This window comes from Canis lupus, chromosome 13, assembly GCF_003254725.2.
Source record: "Canis lupus dingo isolate Sandy chromosome 13, ASM325472v2, whole genome shotgun sequence".
In the NCBI taxonomy this organism is placed as follows: Eukaryota; Metazoa; Chordata; class Mammalia; order Carnivora; family Canidae; genus Canis; species Canis lupus.
In genome coordinates this window covers 1,697,807-1,715,927 of record NC_064255.1, presented here as the reverse complement: position 1 = coordinate 1,715,927, position 18,121 = coordinate 1,697,807, and the positions used below count along the sequence as shown (strand labels likewise).

Below are 18,121 nucleotides of genomic sequence, written 5' to 3'. Positions count from 1 at the left end.
ATAAAATGTTAAAAATGTCCATATCAACCTCACAAGGTGGTTGTGATAATATGCTGAGAGATACAATGAATGAACTTACATGAAAATGCGTGGCACATTGCCTAGCATCAAGTAGCTCTCAGCAAATACTGAGAACTATAAATAGAACTTAGTCTTCTGTATAACTCTTGACTAAAATAAAACCAATTTCCTTTTCACAGATAAACTGTTTCTTCACTTGAGTTTTTATAGGAGATATACTTTAAGTACAGATATGATTATAGAAGTATGGAAACAAAAAGCAAAGAAAACATATCTTGAGAAGCATCTAATAAGCAGCGTCCTTTGTTTCATGCTGACATGCTTTGTGGTTACAATGCCGGGTCCAATGAACACCGGATCAAAATTAAAATTCTAGGCAGGCATTCAACTTTTATGATTGTGTCTGTTCTTCACTGAGCATGGAAAATGAATACTTTAGAAGTTATTTACTGAAGATATTCCCATAGTGCTATTGCATGTTCACTTCCAAAAGAGTCCTGAACCCTGTAATGTATGTAAGTGAAAGCTATACCATGTTTCTTGTGTTGTACTTTAAAAATTGCAGCAGGATACCAAAACCATATTTTTAATAGAGGCTTTTCTGAGGGTAGGCCACAGACATTTTGCAAAAGTATATGATACGAAAAGAGACCAAATTTCAAAAATAAAGAACACCAATTCAAAATAATATATGATCATATTTTGAATAAAATTAAATATAGAATAATTAGCAGAAAACATTTAATTCTAGTTTTCCTATTATGAATGTCAAGTTGGCACAAATGCAGTAAGACTAATCAAAATCAGGTAACAGTTACCTCTTTGGCCTTGCTTGATGGTTCTAGTCCAATCATATTTGCTACTATTAACTGATGTAAGAGTTGAACTTGAGCCACACTTAGGAAGAAGTCCAGATCTGTGGTTATATTCACTTCCAAGGAATGGCCACACACTAAAATCTCCTGGAGGAGAAAAAAAAGTTGAATATACATAAAGATACATGATAGCCATTAGATGATAATTTGTCATTCTTACTTATTTGACCTTTACTATGTTGATGAATTCTCCTGGGACTCAAGTTCATACGTTAATGAGAATAGCAGAGATGGAGAGCACAACCACTCAACATAGTTTAATGGATTAATTTAATAAACATTTATGAGGTCCTGCTGTGCACTGGGCCATGCACTAGTTACAGGGAAACAAACAACACAAACATTAATTTTTTTTTTTACCATTTCATATACATCTGGCATTTTATACTTCAAACTACTAACATCATTTCCATATGTAAGTGATGATGTAATTCTTTAGCCAAATCCTGTTCATTCATTCACACTAACAAATATTTACTGAGCATCTCCTAAGTAACATGCAGTATACTCAGCTGCTAGGGATAGCAGAAAGAATAGGTTGGCTTTGAATGGAAACCTGCTCTTGGGGAGATCACAATTTAGTTGGGCAGACAGATGTAAACTGGCAATTGTAGGCAAGCAATTACAATCACAAGTGGTATGGTTTGAGTATTCTCCAAAGCATACACTCCAAATGATTTATAACAAAATAGTGCTGAAGCCAAAGACAGCTAGACTAATTAATTTCACTTCTTCAAGCTGCTAAAATCTTGGCTGCTTTAGGTAGATGTCCACTACTTAACTGGTGGGGTTCTGCATAACTTAAATCATTCCAACATTCATCATTAGAAAACCATTCAGAGAAGGAAAAAAGAAGAAAAAAAAAAACCCCAAAGTTTCACTTACTAAAGCAGAAGTTCTGTCTCCTGTCATGAAGTGAATGTGGACAAAGTTCGAATGCTTGGAAATGCCCAATGAACCTTCTCCTTACTAGTGTCATTTAAAGGAATGGATTTAAGGAGACTTATGAGGGGCCCAAATGCAAAGTACATGGCTTAGAGTAGATTTTAATACAGCCATAAAGAATAGCATGTTAGAAATGAATATTCCTTTTCCTTTTGTGATTAAATAACCTTTTCCCCCACAAGTTCCCTGTATTTACTTATTAGAGTTAGAATTCATTTATTCCTCAAGTAATGATGAAAAGAAATATATTCATGTTACTAAATTGCTATAAGATAGTAGTACACCTATTTAATTTTTATACATCTTGGTGGATATAAGATACTATGTTTAACCTAATTTTTGCTATAGGGCAATTATAAACATTAAATAAATAAAATATACAAAACATTATTTTTATAAGTGAATGAAGTTTAACCAGCTTAGAGTAATATTTAATCTTATTTTTTCTGAACTTTTCATAATAACTGCCTGTAACTGTGAATGACCAAAAAGTTTACAAAGTTTTTAGCATAATATAAATTTATTTTTCTTTGAAGATTTATTTGAGAGAGAGAGAGACAGAGAGTAAGAGACAGCACATGAGCAGGTAGGAGGAGCAGAGGGAGAGGAAGAGGCAGACTCCTCTGCTGAGCAGGGAGCCAGATGCATGGCTCGATCCCAGGACCTTGGGATCATGACCTGAGCCGAAGGCAGACGCTTAACTGCCTCAGCCACACAGATTCCCTAGCAAAATATAAATTTCTAAGAAGAATACTTTTAAAATTATGATGGATCACATTATTATTACATTTCTATTCTAAGCATGGAGGCAGTACACCATAGTGATCAGTCTTGAAACCTGGATCCACCAGTAACTGGCTAGTAACATTGGTTGAGTTACCTAACCTCTTTAGATCTCAGTTTTCAGATCTATAAAACATGGATACTAATAGTATTGCTTTCTTATTTTTTTTAAAGGTTTATTTATTTATTTATGATAGACACAGAGAGAGAGAGAGAGGCAGAGACACAGGCAGAGGGAGAAGCAGGCTCCATGCCAGGAGCCGGACGTGGGACTCGATCCCGGGACTCCAGGATTGTGCCCTGGGCCAAAAGCAGGTGCCAAACCGCTGAGCCACCCAGGGATCCCCTAGTATTGCTTTCACAAGGATGTTGTGAGGACTAAGTCAGGTAATCCATGTAAAATTCTCTATATACTAAATAAAGTCATCCAGATCAGAAATGAGTTCTCTCTCAGTGTTGTTGCTTTCATTAGAAAGAGGTTAAGTAAGAGTGCAGGGTCTGGAGCCAGACCAGCCTGGGTTCAAACCATGCTTTGCCACTTACTACTTGTGAAAATATGGACAAGTTATTGAGTTAGCTTCTCTAAGCTTCAGTTTCTTCATCTATAAAAGGATAGTGGGGCACCTGGGTGGCTCAGTCAGTTGAGTGGCAGACTCTTCATTTTGGCTCAAGTTATGATCTCATGGCTCATGGGATGGAGCCCTGTGTCTGGCTCCATGGAGCTCAGCAGGCAGTCTGCTTGAAGAGTCTCTCCCACTGCCTGTCCCCCCATGCATTTGCATGCTCACTCTTTCCCTCTCTCCAAAATAAATAAATAAATCTTTTAAAAAAATACTGAATGACTCAAGGTATCTACTTTTAACTTTTTTTTATATGTTTTTTTATTCATTCAGTAAATATCTCAGAAGGGCCAGCAATTGCACTATTGGTATTTACCTAAGGAATACAAACATATGACTTGAGAGGGGGACATGCACCCCAATGTTTATAGCAGCATTATAGCCAAATTATGGAAAGAGTCCAAAAGTTCATCAACTAATGAAAGGATAGACAAGATGTGGTATATATATACAGTGGAATATTACTCAGCCATGAAATAGAATGAAATCTTGCCATTTGCAATGATATGGATGGAGCTTGAGTATATTATACTAACTGAAATAAGTCAGTCAGAAAAAGACAAATACCTTATGATATGATTTTGTTCATAGGTGGAATTTAAGAAACAAACAGATGTTCATCTGTTTCACAGGGGATGTGAAAAAAAAAAAAGAGGAGAGAAAGAGGCAAACCATAAGAAACTCTTAACTTTAGAGAACAAATGGAGAGTGGTGATTGGAGGGGAGGAAAGTGGGTGATGAGCTAAATGGGTGATGGGTATTAAGGAGGGCACTTGTGATGAACACTAGATGTTGTATGTAAGTGATGAATCATTGAATTCTACTTCTGAAATCAATATTACACTGTATGTTAACTAGAATGTAAATAAAAAATTGATACAAAAAATTTTAAAAATTATAGCAAAAATATATTTTAAAATAAAAGCAACAAAATTGAACATTTCACAGTAAAAAAAATAAAAATGAGGATAGAAGAAGTTAATAGGAGTGTTATAAGGATTAAATGAGTTACTACATAAAAAGCAATAACAAAAGAAAAAAATAACAAATATATTAATTTAAATGCAAAAAAATCTATATTTTAAAGAGTTTAAAGAAAGCAATAACAAAACAGTGCTAGAAGGTATTAATTTTTAGTTACATACAATAATAACTTATTAATAATAAGCAATTTGACATTCTGTGCGCACTAAAACTAAGAACCCCTAATTTACAAAGAGAAGATACTCCATTACATAGCCTAAAATGAAACCTAAATTAAGTTCTCACCTCAGTGTGCATATTTTCTGGAGAAATTATTTTAGTAAAAATGATAGCAGGTGCTCCAGTTATTCGGACAGAAAAATCTGTTAAAATGGGAGTCAAAATTGCTCTTCTTTCTTGATGTCGCCGTATGCTAAAAGATAGAGTGAAAAATTATTAGCCATTTCATTTTTTTTCATTAAATTTGTACAAGTTTTTGCACCACAAACATGTATGACAGTTATATTTGTACATTTTATAATCACAGTTTTACAACTTCAATTCTTAACCTCAGATCAATAAAAGAAAAAATTACTGAGAAATTCAGATGCAATTTATTTCATAGTCACATCTTTTCAACAAATTACTGTTTTTAATTCCTTTTGTTCTTATAAATAGTTTAGTACCTTTTTCTACCAATAATAATAACCTTCCTCTTGTGTGATCATTTTTTCCTATTCTTAACATTTTTGACCTTCTAGTTGACAACTGCCATCTTTCCAACCTCATTAGGTTCACAAGTATATCCTCTTAATCTTGGACGACCTCCTTTTTTTAAGCTCTAAGAACCATCAGAGTTCACAGATTATTATTGCATATACGGTTCATGAAATAGCTTTTGTGACTTTGATACTGAATGCTTCTTCACAACAACCATGCATGTTAAGTGAAATCCATTACTAGCCCCATATTACCTACAAGGAAATAAAGATCAGGGGCAAGGGTAAGGCCACCTAGTAGGAACAAAGGTTCCACTGTTGGGCCTAATAGCAGAATAGTATTTGGACTCTATTTTAATTCTACTTTATACATTCTCATCTTTGATCGGTTATTCAGCACAGTATCTCTACTTTATATTCAAAATTACCAAATGCTAATAATTTCAAAGGAAGTACTGCATACATGGTAGGTGATGAAACTGGAAAACATTACTGAGGAACTAACACTTGTGCTAGGAGAGTTCTTCTAGTCTACTATCCATATCCTAACTTTTCACTTAATGAAATAATATAGTTCTATGTTTTACTAGCAAGCTGTACCTCAATAGTTCCTTGGAACTATTAACTTAATATTCCTTATAAATATGTCTCTACTATTCACTTATAAAGTGATAAAAGTTGAAATGAGGGAACTGGCATAAATTATCTCATGAAAAAGCTCAGATAAAAACTCAAGTCTTTCTATATCCTTTTCTACCAGAGTAGTCTAGAAAATAGAAAGTACTAGTATATTTTGTTCAAATTTGCAATGGGCAGAGCTTTACATGGTGTCTGCCAAAAAAGCAAATTGGATCATCTGGTTCTGTGACACATAGGTATTGGATTTCATGAAAGTCAATTTTAAAGAATTAAGAGATCTGGTGAATGGAGGGTAACAGGAAGAAGTATTAAAATCTGTGAATACAGAGGAAAGGTTGTGATCCTGAGAGACACCGTAATTATAGCTGAATAGCTTGAGTTCCATAAAATGGAACATGTAACATCTGATGTGCTCTCACAGGGGAATGTTAAAATATATGATGTATTAAAAATACCTTAAAATGGAAAAGATGGCAGGAAACCAAATAAGAGCAAATAAATACTCTTTTCCTCCCAAATAAAGAATATTTATACATATCATATTTTTCTCTATTATGTGATGAATTAAATCAGTAACACAACATATGAAAGACTTATGGCTTTGGAAATTAAAAAAATTTTAAGTCAATGGTCCTATAAAACTTTAACTTTTATGGTACATAATGTTAACTCTTCTTTTGTGTTATTTCTTGTAAGTCTTGGAGGTAATCGTATATAATTTTAAATCATTAAAAATTTTTATAGATTGAAATACTTCAAAAGAAATACTGAAAAAATCATGACAAGAATTAAATTCTGCCAATATTTTACTAGATAAGAGCATAGGATTCAAAATTAAAATTTTTTCGAGAAATGGAAAATAAATAAAATACATAACAGGTGGGTAAATAGCATTTTACATATAGCTCAAGAAAAAATCAATAAACTAGAATATACATTTGAGAAAATTCTCTAAACAAAGCAAAACAAGAAGAAATAAACAAAAATTACCCCAAACTAATGAACCAAAACTATGGTTATATACTTGTGGTGGAGATCACAAGTATTATATTTAGTTCAGTCTCTAAAAGAAGTCTTATGAGCATAGCTATATTGAAATGTCAACTTAATTCAATTTTATGGAGATATTCAATTGTTAATAGCTCTGGTTATAGTTTTGAGTTGTTTATACCTATAGTCTGAAACTCCTGCATCTAATTCTACTTGATAGCTCTTTTTTCAAAGAAAAAGTTCAAAATAAAACTTTGTGGAGGAGGGAGAAGTCAGGGGACTGCTGAATGTTTCTCACAGAAAAGGACATTACAAATTGAGGGTATGAATGGGAATCTACCAAGGGAAAAATGGTCAGAGGATTTATGTTATTTTATTTTATTTTTTTTTTAAATTTTTTTAAATTTTTATTTATTTATGATAGTCACACAGAGAGAGAGAGAGGCATAGACACAGGCAGAGGGAGAAGCAGGCTCCATGCACCGGGAGCCCGACGTGGGATTCGATCCCGGGTCTCCAGGATCGCGCCCTGGGCCAAAGGCAGGCGCCAAACCGCTGCGCCACCCAGGGTTCCCTGTTATTTTATTTTATATTTAAAGCTTTAATAACATGTATTGATATACCAAGTGCAGTGCTCACAGAATAATGCTGCATAATATATAAAAGTTATGTGTTGTACATATAGTTTTAAGCAAATGTTGATATAATCTTGTTTGGATCCTTCTCTTAAAAGCAAAATGCTGAAGGAGGGAAACCTGCCTATTTAGGGCTTTGGATCAATTAAGGCATTATTATCTATATTTATATGATGTTAGTGGCTGTAAGAACTACAAATTCATTGACACTACAGGAAGTTTTAAAATTTTATGATATACTATTGTGATTATATTCAATTTAAACAATTTCTGATTTAAGTATCAACAGAATGTAGATAAGTAAGTAACTTTGCTAAGAAACAAGACTGGCCAAGACAGATCTATCCTTTTATCTCTATGCTACCCTTTCAGCTGCCAAGGACACCCTTAGTTGATATGTAAGGAAGAAAATCCACTACCTACTCCCCCTCACACACCTCAAAGCACAAATTACCATGTAAAACTGCAACACTGACTAGATGTGTAACCTGCATATGGCAGACATCAGTACAGGTTATTTTAATTCTCAGTACTTCATTTCCTCAGGTTATAAAATAAACTAAGACATAGTAAAAATGGTTGCTAAGAGAAAAAGAAAAAAAAAGTGATTAACTAACAATGAACTTTCACCTAAGTGTAAGGGGTCAGAACACGGAGTATAAGAAAAGTAGTTGAATGAGGGGAAGCAAATCATTAGCTCTACTTTTAAGTGACATTGCACAAGGTAAGGAACCTCTCCAAACAGTTTCTTATGGTGGTTTTGTTCTGTAACAACTTGCTAAGAATAAGAATGGTTCAGAGTTTAGAGAGAAAATTGCATGAGATTTGGAAATATAAGGGAAATAAATACTTGCCAGTATTCTCTTGAAGTCATGCTTTGTAAAACAGTGAAATTCCACTCAGCAGTGCTAGCAGATTCCAACTTGTCTTCCCTCTTTTAGGTTCTGTGACCAGTTCTTTTTCCTGACCCGTTTGCAGGCTCACCCCCTCCAAAGAGGCAAAAGCCTTCCAGGGGCTGCTCTATCAGCCTCCGGTGGTCCTTCCTTCCAGTGGCTGGGCATGCCTGTGACCTGTCCCTGATTCACAGTCCCCTTTAGATCCTTAACTCACAGGTTCTGCCACAATTAAGCAAGGTCTTATTCCTAAAATAAATCCCTAATGCTATAATACAATGGTTCTGCTGACCTGACTGAATCCTAATGTATTTTCTCAACTGAAAAACTGAGGTTTTAGGAGAAGATCTACAAATCTTAAAATGTGGTAATTTTTATGCTTAACTTCCTTACTCCCTTCTCCCCAACATACACACAGAAACACATTTTGATTAAAGACAAAAGCTGAGTAATATATGTAGGAGGAATGAAGGAAAACCTTAAAAAGGCTATTATTTCAAATTAGTTAAGGGAGGAAACAAAGATATTCTTCACTGAATATTCTTTTTGTATCTTGAATTTTACCTATGCCAATTGAAAAACAAAAGTATAATCATATTAAGATTCTATTTATTTATTTATTTATTTATTTATTTTTTTTTGGGTAAGTATTTTTTATTGGTGTTCAATTTACTAACATACAGAATAACACCCAGTGCCCGTCACCCATTCACTCCCACCCCCCGCCCTCCTCCCCTTCTACCACCCCTAGTTCGTTTCCCAGAGTTAGCAGTCTTTACGTTCTGTCTCCCTTTCTGATATTTCCCACCCATTTCTTCTCCCTTCCCTTATTTTCCCTTTCACTATTATTTATATTCCCCAAATGAATGAGAACATATAATGTTTGTCCTTCTCCGACTGACTTACTTCACTCAGCATAATACCCTCCAGTTCCATCCACGTTGAAGCAAATGGTGGGTATTTGTCTTTATTTATATTTCTATCAAGATTGTCACTACTAAACTACATCAGATTTAAGATCTCTTATCTTCATTTGAATCAGTATCTCTTAGAAACATTCAGTCACTTGATCTACTAGTTCTACTTAATTGTTTAATCATTCAACCTTTCATCAATTCACTCAACTCTTTATTAAGTACCTATTATGTGCCAAGCTTAATATTCTGTACTGAGTATTCAGAAGTGTGTAAAACATGCCACATTTTCATACTTCTAGCCCTTGGATCTACTGCTTTCTTATAAGGTTCAAAGTGCCCCCTCATCTCTCCTGCCACTCATACTCTATGGAAACAAATTCAGAAGCTGTGTATTCCATGAGAGCTTCCCTGAAAACCCATCTATAGAGTTATTCATTAATTTCTTTCCTCAATATTTCTATTTTTTTACCTATGTCAATTTTAGATTTATTGTATTATGTTTCTGTCATATCTCTTAGATTGAGATGTCCCATGTACATGGAATACATTTATTCTGATTGTAATGTGGCTCTTCTGTAATCCTAAACATCCTATATTTATGTCTACCATAGTACTTTACTCCCTGCACTCTAACAGGTAATTAACTATTAATTCTTTGACTGGACACTGAGCTCTGTAAGGGACAGGAGCATACCAGAAATCATTTCATTTTGTTTCTCCAGTGTAAAAGACATCCTATGGCATTTAATTGATGTTCAAAAGTCTTAATTTTATAAAGCATGCCAAGGCCATTCAACAGGGGAAGGAATGGTCTCCTCAACAAACAATATTGGGACAATCGTATATCCACATGCAAAAAAAGGAAGTTAGACTTTTACCTCATACCATATATAAAAAGAAACAAACAAAAACTCCTCAAAAATGGAGCAACAATCTATTTATAAGAGCTTAATCCATAATACTCTTAGAATAAAACATAGACCTTAGTCATCAAAAAGAATAAAATACCTGGGAATATAAACCTAAACAATGAGGTAAAAGATCTGTACTCTGAAAACTATAAAATATTTATTAAAGAAACTGAAGCTACAAACAAATGAAAATATAGTCCAGGTTCACGGATTATAAGGATTAATACTGTTAAAATATCCATACCACCCAAACCAATCTATGGATTCAATGCAATCCCTATCAAAGTATCAACAGCATTTTTCACAGAACTATAACAAATAATAATAATAAAATTTGTATGGAACCACAAAAGACCTGCACCACTCAAAGTAATCTTGAGAAAAAAAGAACAGCTGGAGGGATCACAATTCCAGATTTCAAGATAGACCACAAAGCTGTAGTAATCAAAACAGTAGGTGCTAGCACAAAAACAGACAATAGATCAATGGAACAGAAAAGACAGCCCAGAAAATAGACCCATGCTTACATGTTCAATTAATCTATGACAAAGAAGACAAGAAAATGGGGTAAAGGCAGTCTTTTCAATAAATGGTGCAAGGAAAACCGAACAACAAAAGAATGACACTGGACTACCTTCTTATACCATACACAAAAATAAACTCAGAATGGATTAAGGACCTAAATAAGAGACCTAAAATCATAAAAAATCCTAGAAGAGAATACAAGCAATAATATATTCAATATTGACCACAGAAACATTTTTTAGATATGTCTCCTAAGGCATGGGAAACAAAAGCAAAATTAAACTACTGGGACAACAGTTAAGCGTCCAACTCTTGATTTTGGCTCAGGTCATGACCTCAGGGTTGTAAGATTAAGTCTTGCACTGGAGCATGGAGTCTGCTTGAGATTCTCTCTCTCCCTTAGCCCCTCCCCCCAACTTGTGCTTGAATGTGAGCTTTCTCTCTCTCAAATAATAAATAAAAAATTTAAAAACAACAAACTATTAGGACTACAAAAAAATAAAACGCTTTTACACAATGAAAGACACCATCGACAAAACAAAAAGGCAACCTATTGAATGGGAGAAGATATCTGCAAATAAAACACCTAATAAGGAGTAAATACCCAAAATATATAAAGAACTTATATAACTCACCACCAAAAAAACAAAAATCAAAAAACCCAAACCCAAACAATCTAATTAATAAACAGGCAGAGTACTTGAAGACACGTCTCCAAAGAAGACATACAGATGGCCAACAGAAACTTGAAAAATGCTCAAAATCAGGAAACGGAAATCAAAACTATGAAATACCACCTCACACTTGTCAGAATGGTTAAAATAAAAAAACACAAGGAATAACAAGTACTGGCAAGGATGCAGAGAAAAAGGAACCCTTGTACACTGTTGGTGGGAATGTAAATTAGCACAGCCACTGTGGAAAATAGTGTGGAGGTTCCTCAAAAAATTAAAAATAGGAATGTCATATGATTCACTACTTCCACTACATTGAATTTGACAATTGAGTCTTAGATTAATTATAAACACTTGTGCAAAGATTATTTTCAAGAAATGAAAAGATCATTTATAAATTATATATCAGGTAAGGGTATAGCACTTAGAATAAAGAAAGAACAACAACTCATCATCAACAACAACAACAACAAAAAACAATTTAAAAATAGGGAAAAGGCTTGAGTAAAAATTTTTCCAAAGAAATAAGATATTTTTGGCCATATGGAAATACAAATTGAAACAACACCCAATAGGATGGTTAAAGTTAAAAAAAAAAAATGGAAAAGAAGTGTTGCTATGAATGTGGGGAGATTAGAACCCTTGAGTATTGCTGGTGGGAATGTCAAATGGTTCAGTCACTGTGGAAAATAGTTTGGCAGCTCCTCAAAGCTAAATACAGAATTACCATTTGACTGTGAAATCCTACTCTTAGACATTCATTCTTAATACCTGAAAACAAGTACTGAAACAGGTATCTGTACAAGTACAGGTACTTGTACACTTGTACAAATGTCCACAAGTAATATCCACAGCAATATTATTCATAATAGCTAAAAGGTAAAAATATCTCAAATGTCCATCAATAGATAAATGCATAAACAAACTAGTATTTATTTATATACAGTGGAATATTATCCAACAATAACTAAGAATGAAGTACTGACACATGCTATAATGTTGTAAAATCTCCAAAACATTGTGTTAAGTGAAGAATCCAGCCACAAAAGGTCACATATGGTATGATTCCTTTTATATGAAATGTCTAGAATAGCTAAATCAACAGAAACAAAGCAGATGGCATTTGCCAGGGGCTCTGAGGAGGGAGAAGGATGTAGAAAAAAGTGCTTAATGGGTAAGTGATTTTACTTTGGGGTGTAGAAAATGTTTTAAAATGAGACAGAGGTGATGGTTATAGATAGAAGTGGTGGTTATACAATATTGTGAATGTTCAAAATGCCAGTGAATTGTTCACCTTAAACGGTTAATTTTGTGTAATGTCAATTTCAACTCAGTTAGTAAAACACACACACACAGATAAACTGTTTATTTAAATGAATTAAAGTATAAATAAGAGAGATCTAGTTAAGGCTAGATGATCATAAAATTTCCTAGGAAATAAGGCCCACTTTCTTTGTTGATAGAATTTGTGGTTCTTTTTTTTTTTTAAGATCTATTTATTTATTCATGAGAGACATGGAGAGAGTGGCAGAGACACAGGCAGAGGGAGAAGCAGGCTCCCCGTGGGGAACCCGATGTGGGACTGGATCCCAGACCCTGGGATCACGCCATGAGCCTAAGGCAGACGTTTAACTGCTGAGCCACCCAGGCATCCCTGAATTTGTTGTTCTTAAGATGAACTATAGATTATGTAAGCTAGAACTTCCTGAACGTGAAAACTGAGTGTGGAGGAAAGACAGAAGTTGACCCTGACTCATATATCATGTGATGTTTACAGATCAGGACTGGTATAGTGCATGTAAGGTGTGTACCAGAGTTGTCTGCATCCCTCTCCTGAAATGTACCTGGCCAAAAGTGGGAAAATTTTCACCCAAATTTGCATTCCTACTCAGGGGGCACATTCAATCACTTATCAATGAAAGGCTGTAACAACACTATTTTTTTTTTTTTTTTTTTTTGAGAGAGAGAGGGAGAAGAGGATGGGTAGAGAAAGAAGGAGAGAGAGAACCTCTTAAAGACTCCTTGCTGATCCCAGAGCCTGAAAAAGGTATCAATTCCATGACTCGGAGATCAGGACTGGACCTGGGCTGAAACCAAGAGTCAGATGCTTTAACAAACTAGGTTACCCAGGTGCCCTGTAATAATACTTTTATACTATGAAAGTGCTTTGTGCCAGGGATAAATCAATGGACTGGATGAAGTTCTATCCTTGGGACCCAGACAAAGTACATAGATAATTAGAATTAAATATTCCAAGTGATATGTTAAGAGCACACAGAAGGGGAACTCAACTCCTCTCCGAAAGGCTCAGGGGAAGACTTCCTGAGGCTTGATGAATGGATGGGAGTTAGGCCAGTGAATAGGGTGGGTTAAGATAGTTCCAGGCAGAGATCACATATCAAGGCCTAGCAGTATGTAACACACCATATTTTCAGGAGGCTGAAAGAAGCTCATTATGAATAGTTACAAGGAAATTAGAAAAGAGTACAGGTATCTAAAGAAGCAGCTTATATAGAGTATAGACTACCATCTGGTACTTGGTTTTAGGCACATTATTTAACCTGGTTATGCCTCAGTTTCCTCATATAGAATTAGGGAAAATAGTTCTTACCTCATAGCATTACTACAATAATTAATTTAAGGAAGTTAGGTAAAGCGATGTCTTTTATAATCTCTTATTAAAGTTGTTGCTATTATTAATGTCAAGACATAAATACAGTTTTGGGGGGCAAAAGGGCAGAACTCCAAAACAATCAGCACTGTAAAAGTCAGACAATAAAGTCTACATACACACAATGTTTTAAAGAGATTCAGTCAAATAAACTGCTATGGTGTGTTATAAGCAACAGAAGTTAGTAAATCTTACAAGCAAAAAAAAAAAAAAAAAAAGAAGAGGGCAGCCCCGGTGGTGCAGCGGTTTAGTGCTGCCTGCAACCCAGGGCATGATCCTGGAGACCCTGGATCGAGTCCCACGTCAGGCTCTCTACATGGTGCTTGCTTCTCCCTCTGCCTGTGTTTCTCCCTCTCTCTCTCTCTCTGTGTCTCTATGAATAAATAAAAAATCTTAAAAAAAGAAGAAGAAAGAAAGAAAAATGAAAAAACAGCACTTTTTAAAACCATAACGACCTCCAGGTTAACAATATCAAAAGTATTTTTAATGCCTAGTGTCTTTGTTCTAGGAAACAATTCTACCTAACTGATGAGAAACCACAAGTAGACTGGGTGAAATGGCAACGGCTCTCTACAAATCTTATAGGCTCACATTCAGGGCTAATTCCTTCAAAAATGTTCTCTGTGAACATAGGTGGACTAAAAAATTAAAGCAACCTACAGCTTTTGTTACTTTTCTCCTTTTATCATCATCAATAGAAAGGAGAGACTTAAAAAAAAAAATCTGACCTTCCTTGAATACAATGGATTGCAAGAGAAAATGTGAATGTATCCTTAGCCTGAAGTAGAACCTTTCATCAAATAGCAAGCTTTATCTTTTTATTTTTATTTTTATTTTTTTTAAATAGCAAGCTTTAAAAAAAGTGCTGACAGGTGGTGTCTGGGTGACTCAATTCGTTAAGTATCTGCCTTCTGCTCATGTCCTGATCCCAGAGCCCTGGGATCAAGTCCTGGGATCGAGCCTCATATCTGGCTCCCTCCTCAGTGGGGATCTGCTTTTCCCTCTCCTTCGGCCCCTCCCCTCATTCATGCTTGCACATGTTCTCTCTTGCTCACTCCTTGTCAAATAAATAAATGAAATATTTTTTTTTAAATGCTGACACAATCTTAAACTTGTAATAATTACAGTTTAACAATGCTAGCAGATTTCCAAGCAAAATCATTAACTATACTTACCAAAATATATTTTACATCAGTCCTGAAATGCAAAAGTGGTACCCAAACACTTAGGTTGGGTATGCTGAAGATTGTATCACCAACTGTTCTTCTGGCAATGAAATATTAGAAAGTGCAGAACATTTCCCACTAATTTCCTACCTGCTGGCCATATTCCATTCAAGGGCTGGATTTTGAGAATTTCTTTCACTCTCTGTTAGCACTCCTCCTGTGCCACTTTCCTTCTCTGGTTTTAGTTGATCCCACTGTGCAGTACCTATATTGATGGAATGCAGGTCTATTTGGTATTGTCTATCTTCAATTTCTGATCCAGGGTCTCGAAGAATTCCCAAGTTCAAAGCTCTCCTATAAAGGCAATGAAAAAATGTAAATAAATAAAATAATCTATTTATTTTATTCACTAACAGCATCATTACCATTTTATCCCCCTTTGGATTCCTGATGGATTCACTGTGCTGATCAAATTTCTGACGCAGGTATTAGGAAGTAACCACATTGGATGACTTGAAAACGTACCCCAAACTTATCATGTACAGTAATCTACCCTACAATGATTTTTTATAGTTTCCAGCATTGTACAGTTTTCCTAAGTACTTTCATATACATGATTCCAGTCCTTGATATGCTGGGAAGGCTCTATTTTTATCTCCATTTTTACTAAAGAGAAAATAATTCAGAGAGATTGAAAGACTCAGACAAAGGTAGTAAGGTAGTTTGTGGCAAAACCACAACTTAAACCCAGGTTTTCTGACTCAATACCCAGTCTTCTTTCCAATGCTAATCACCTACCTTCCTTAGGCCTTTCAAGTCCTGAGAGGAAAGGGGATAGAGCTTTGTCAATCTCTTGCACTTCCCCACCCCTAGCCCTCCATTCTTTTAATAACTGAGGTGTCATATAGACTGCACTGTTTGCTGATGGTGACACACAGTAAGGATTACTTGCCCATACACAGTTGAAACTTTGATCTTACTGGACCGAATGCTAAGCAAATGACTAAAAATATCAGTAGCATATAGCTAAATTAGAAGAAGTGAATTGTTAAATTTTTTGTGAGGGTTTTAGAATGAGAATAGCAAGGCAATATGGTAGGAAGAAAAGAACTGGGTTCAGGGTTCAGAGACCAGATAAACCTAAGTGTGTGTAAATTTGGGAACTTTTTAGTTTTGTTGGGTCACAGATGCTTTAAAGTGAGTCATCAAAAGGAAAATAACACTAGGCCTTTATAAAAGTTTCAAGGAACACAAAAATTTAAATAATATAGAGACTAAAAGTGATTTTATTAGTACAAATATTAAAAAAATCTACAACTGCAGCTATTAGAAAAAAATACAATTACATCAACCGAACATGAATGAAATGAATTAGGGGAGTAGGGGTGGAGTGGGGAGGTGGCAGGTGAGGAGAAGGAAGCATAGGTCCTGGTGTGAAAACTACAGAAAAGTGGGTATGAGTCTGATAAAGACTAAGCCATGGCAAATGAGCACTGTGGGTGAGACTATGCCCAGAGGTTGGTCAAATACCGACAGAAGGTGGGTAACTGCTGCAACTCAAAATGGCAGGTATCTGGGCCAGTTGTTCAGGAATGGAGACAGCATCAACTGGGCCAGGCAAGGTGAGGCTGAGACTAATGAATTCAAGTGAAGAGAGGAGCACAGGAAGAACTGGAATTGAATGAGCAGGCTGTTCAGGTAGACAGGTATCAGAGGGAGTTACAATAAGGAACAGGGAAACAAATAGATACTGGTCTAGAAACCACAGCAGGAGCCAGAGAAAGATGAATGAATTCTCATTCTTAAGGTAAAGTTCAACCTATTGTTGTTTCTCCTTCCCTACTCTTTTCTAACTCAGAAGAAATGCATTCTAGGAATGGGCAGGCAAAGAAAAATAGCCTAAAATTTTACTTGAATGAAATAATTATATTAGAAATAGAGCCTATAAAAGGGAACATGAGCCTTTTCAATTTGTCCTAATGAGAGCAAAAAAAAAAAAAAAAAAAAAGAATTCATGATGGTGGAGATGGGAGCAAGTAACACTTAGATTATCCCCATTTTGGTAGAATGCTCTCCATTCATTTGAATATTGGTATAATTCTGCTTAAAGGTCCATCTCAGACTTTACGTTCTATGAAGACTTTCGTGAACAACCTTTCTCCAAACTCATCTCTCCCACATATATGCTATCAGTAAATACTGTTTTAATCACGGACTTGAACGGACGCAAATGTGGACAAATACAAAATGATTCTCCATAGCAGTAAGAGCACAGTTTTTAAATAGCAAACTTTTGATTTGGATGCACATAAGTTTAGACATACAGCAAATCTCTTGGGCAGCTAGTGGCCTAGCCTGTTTCTTAGATTATAAAAGTTACATTTCTTTATATTTTAAACTAGCCAATACTTTTTACATTTTAAATAAATTCCCTAAATATATTTTTAAGGTGAACTAAAGTACTTTAAGAATCCTTGAAGAAAAAGTATGTCAGGAAGTACAATCAGTGCTATGTTAAAAGACAAAGTAACTCAGCCCAGCATTAACATCAGTCTATTTTCCCTGGCACATGGACACTGTGTAATCACAAGATTGCAACCACTAAACACTGGATTTCATCACAGTTTTTCATATAGGCTTGAAATTCCCCATATTTTTTCTTGGTTTTAGATTGAGCTTTAGGTCTCCCATCTATCTGTGGAAAACATGACTTCTCCCAGGTTCTTCTTCCCTATGCAAATGGTTTTTATAATGAGCGATACCCAGATAGGTCTGAACATGCTAAACTTTAAAATTCTAAACTTGTTAAGAATCAGGGTTGGAGATTTTATATTCTCTCCTTTTGTGTGAAATTAAATAATCTGTCATTTTAACCTGATTTGAAAGTTCAGTGAAATGTATAATATTTGGGTATATTAAGTCCAACTTAAAAGTTAATTGCAAAGCATTTAAATCTGAGTTATAGAAAATAGGTTAAGTGAAAGATTCACATGAGATTTATCCTTAGACTTTCCAATGATCATGAGCATAGAGCAATTACTTAACTTCTCTGTGCTTAGTTATTTCAATAACTAAATACAGAGATAAATAAAATATATGACGAAGTTAAACTATAAAGAGGCCCATTATAAATTTTATGACCATTTCTGAATAGAATCCTAAATGATTCTGAAA

At 35.0% G+C, this 18,121-nt stretch overlaps 1 protein-coding gene across 13 annotated transcripts in view; it reads right to left on the bottom strand.

Annotated features, from left to right (window-relative positions):
- The window catches only part of VPS13B (vacuolar protein sorting 13 homolog B), a 733,580-nt gene that overhangs the window by 256,807 nt on the left and 458,652 nt on the right, over positions 1-18,121 (bottom strand). For all 13 annotated transcript variants that reach the window (XM_049093088.1, XM_049093083.1, XM_049093086.1 and 10 more), the window contains 3 exons: positions 15,098-15,301; positions 4,514-4,640; positions 840-983 (listed from right to left, as the gene is read on the bottom strand). In XM_049093088.1, coding sequence (XP_048949045.1) covers positions 840-983; positions 4,514-4,640; positions 15,098-15,301 — 475 coding nt within the window. The remainder of the gene's footprint in view (positions 1-839; positions 984-4,513; positions 4,641-15,097; positions 15,302-18,121) is intronic.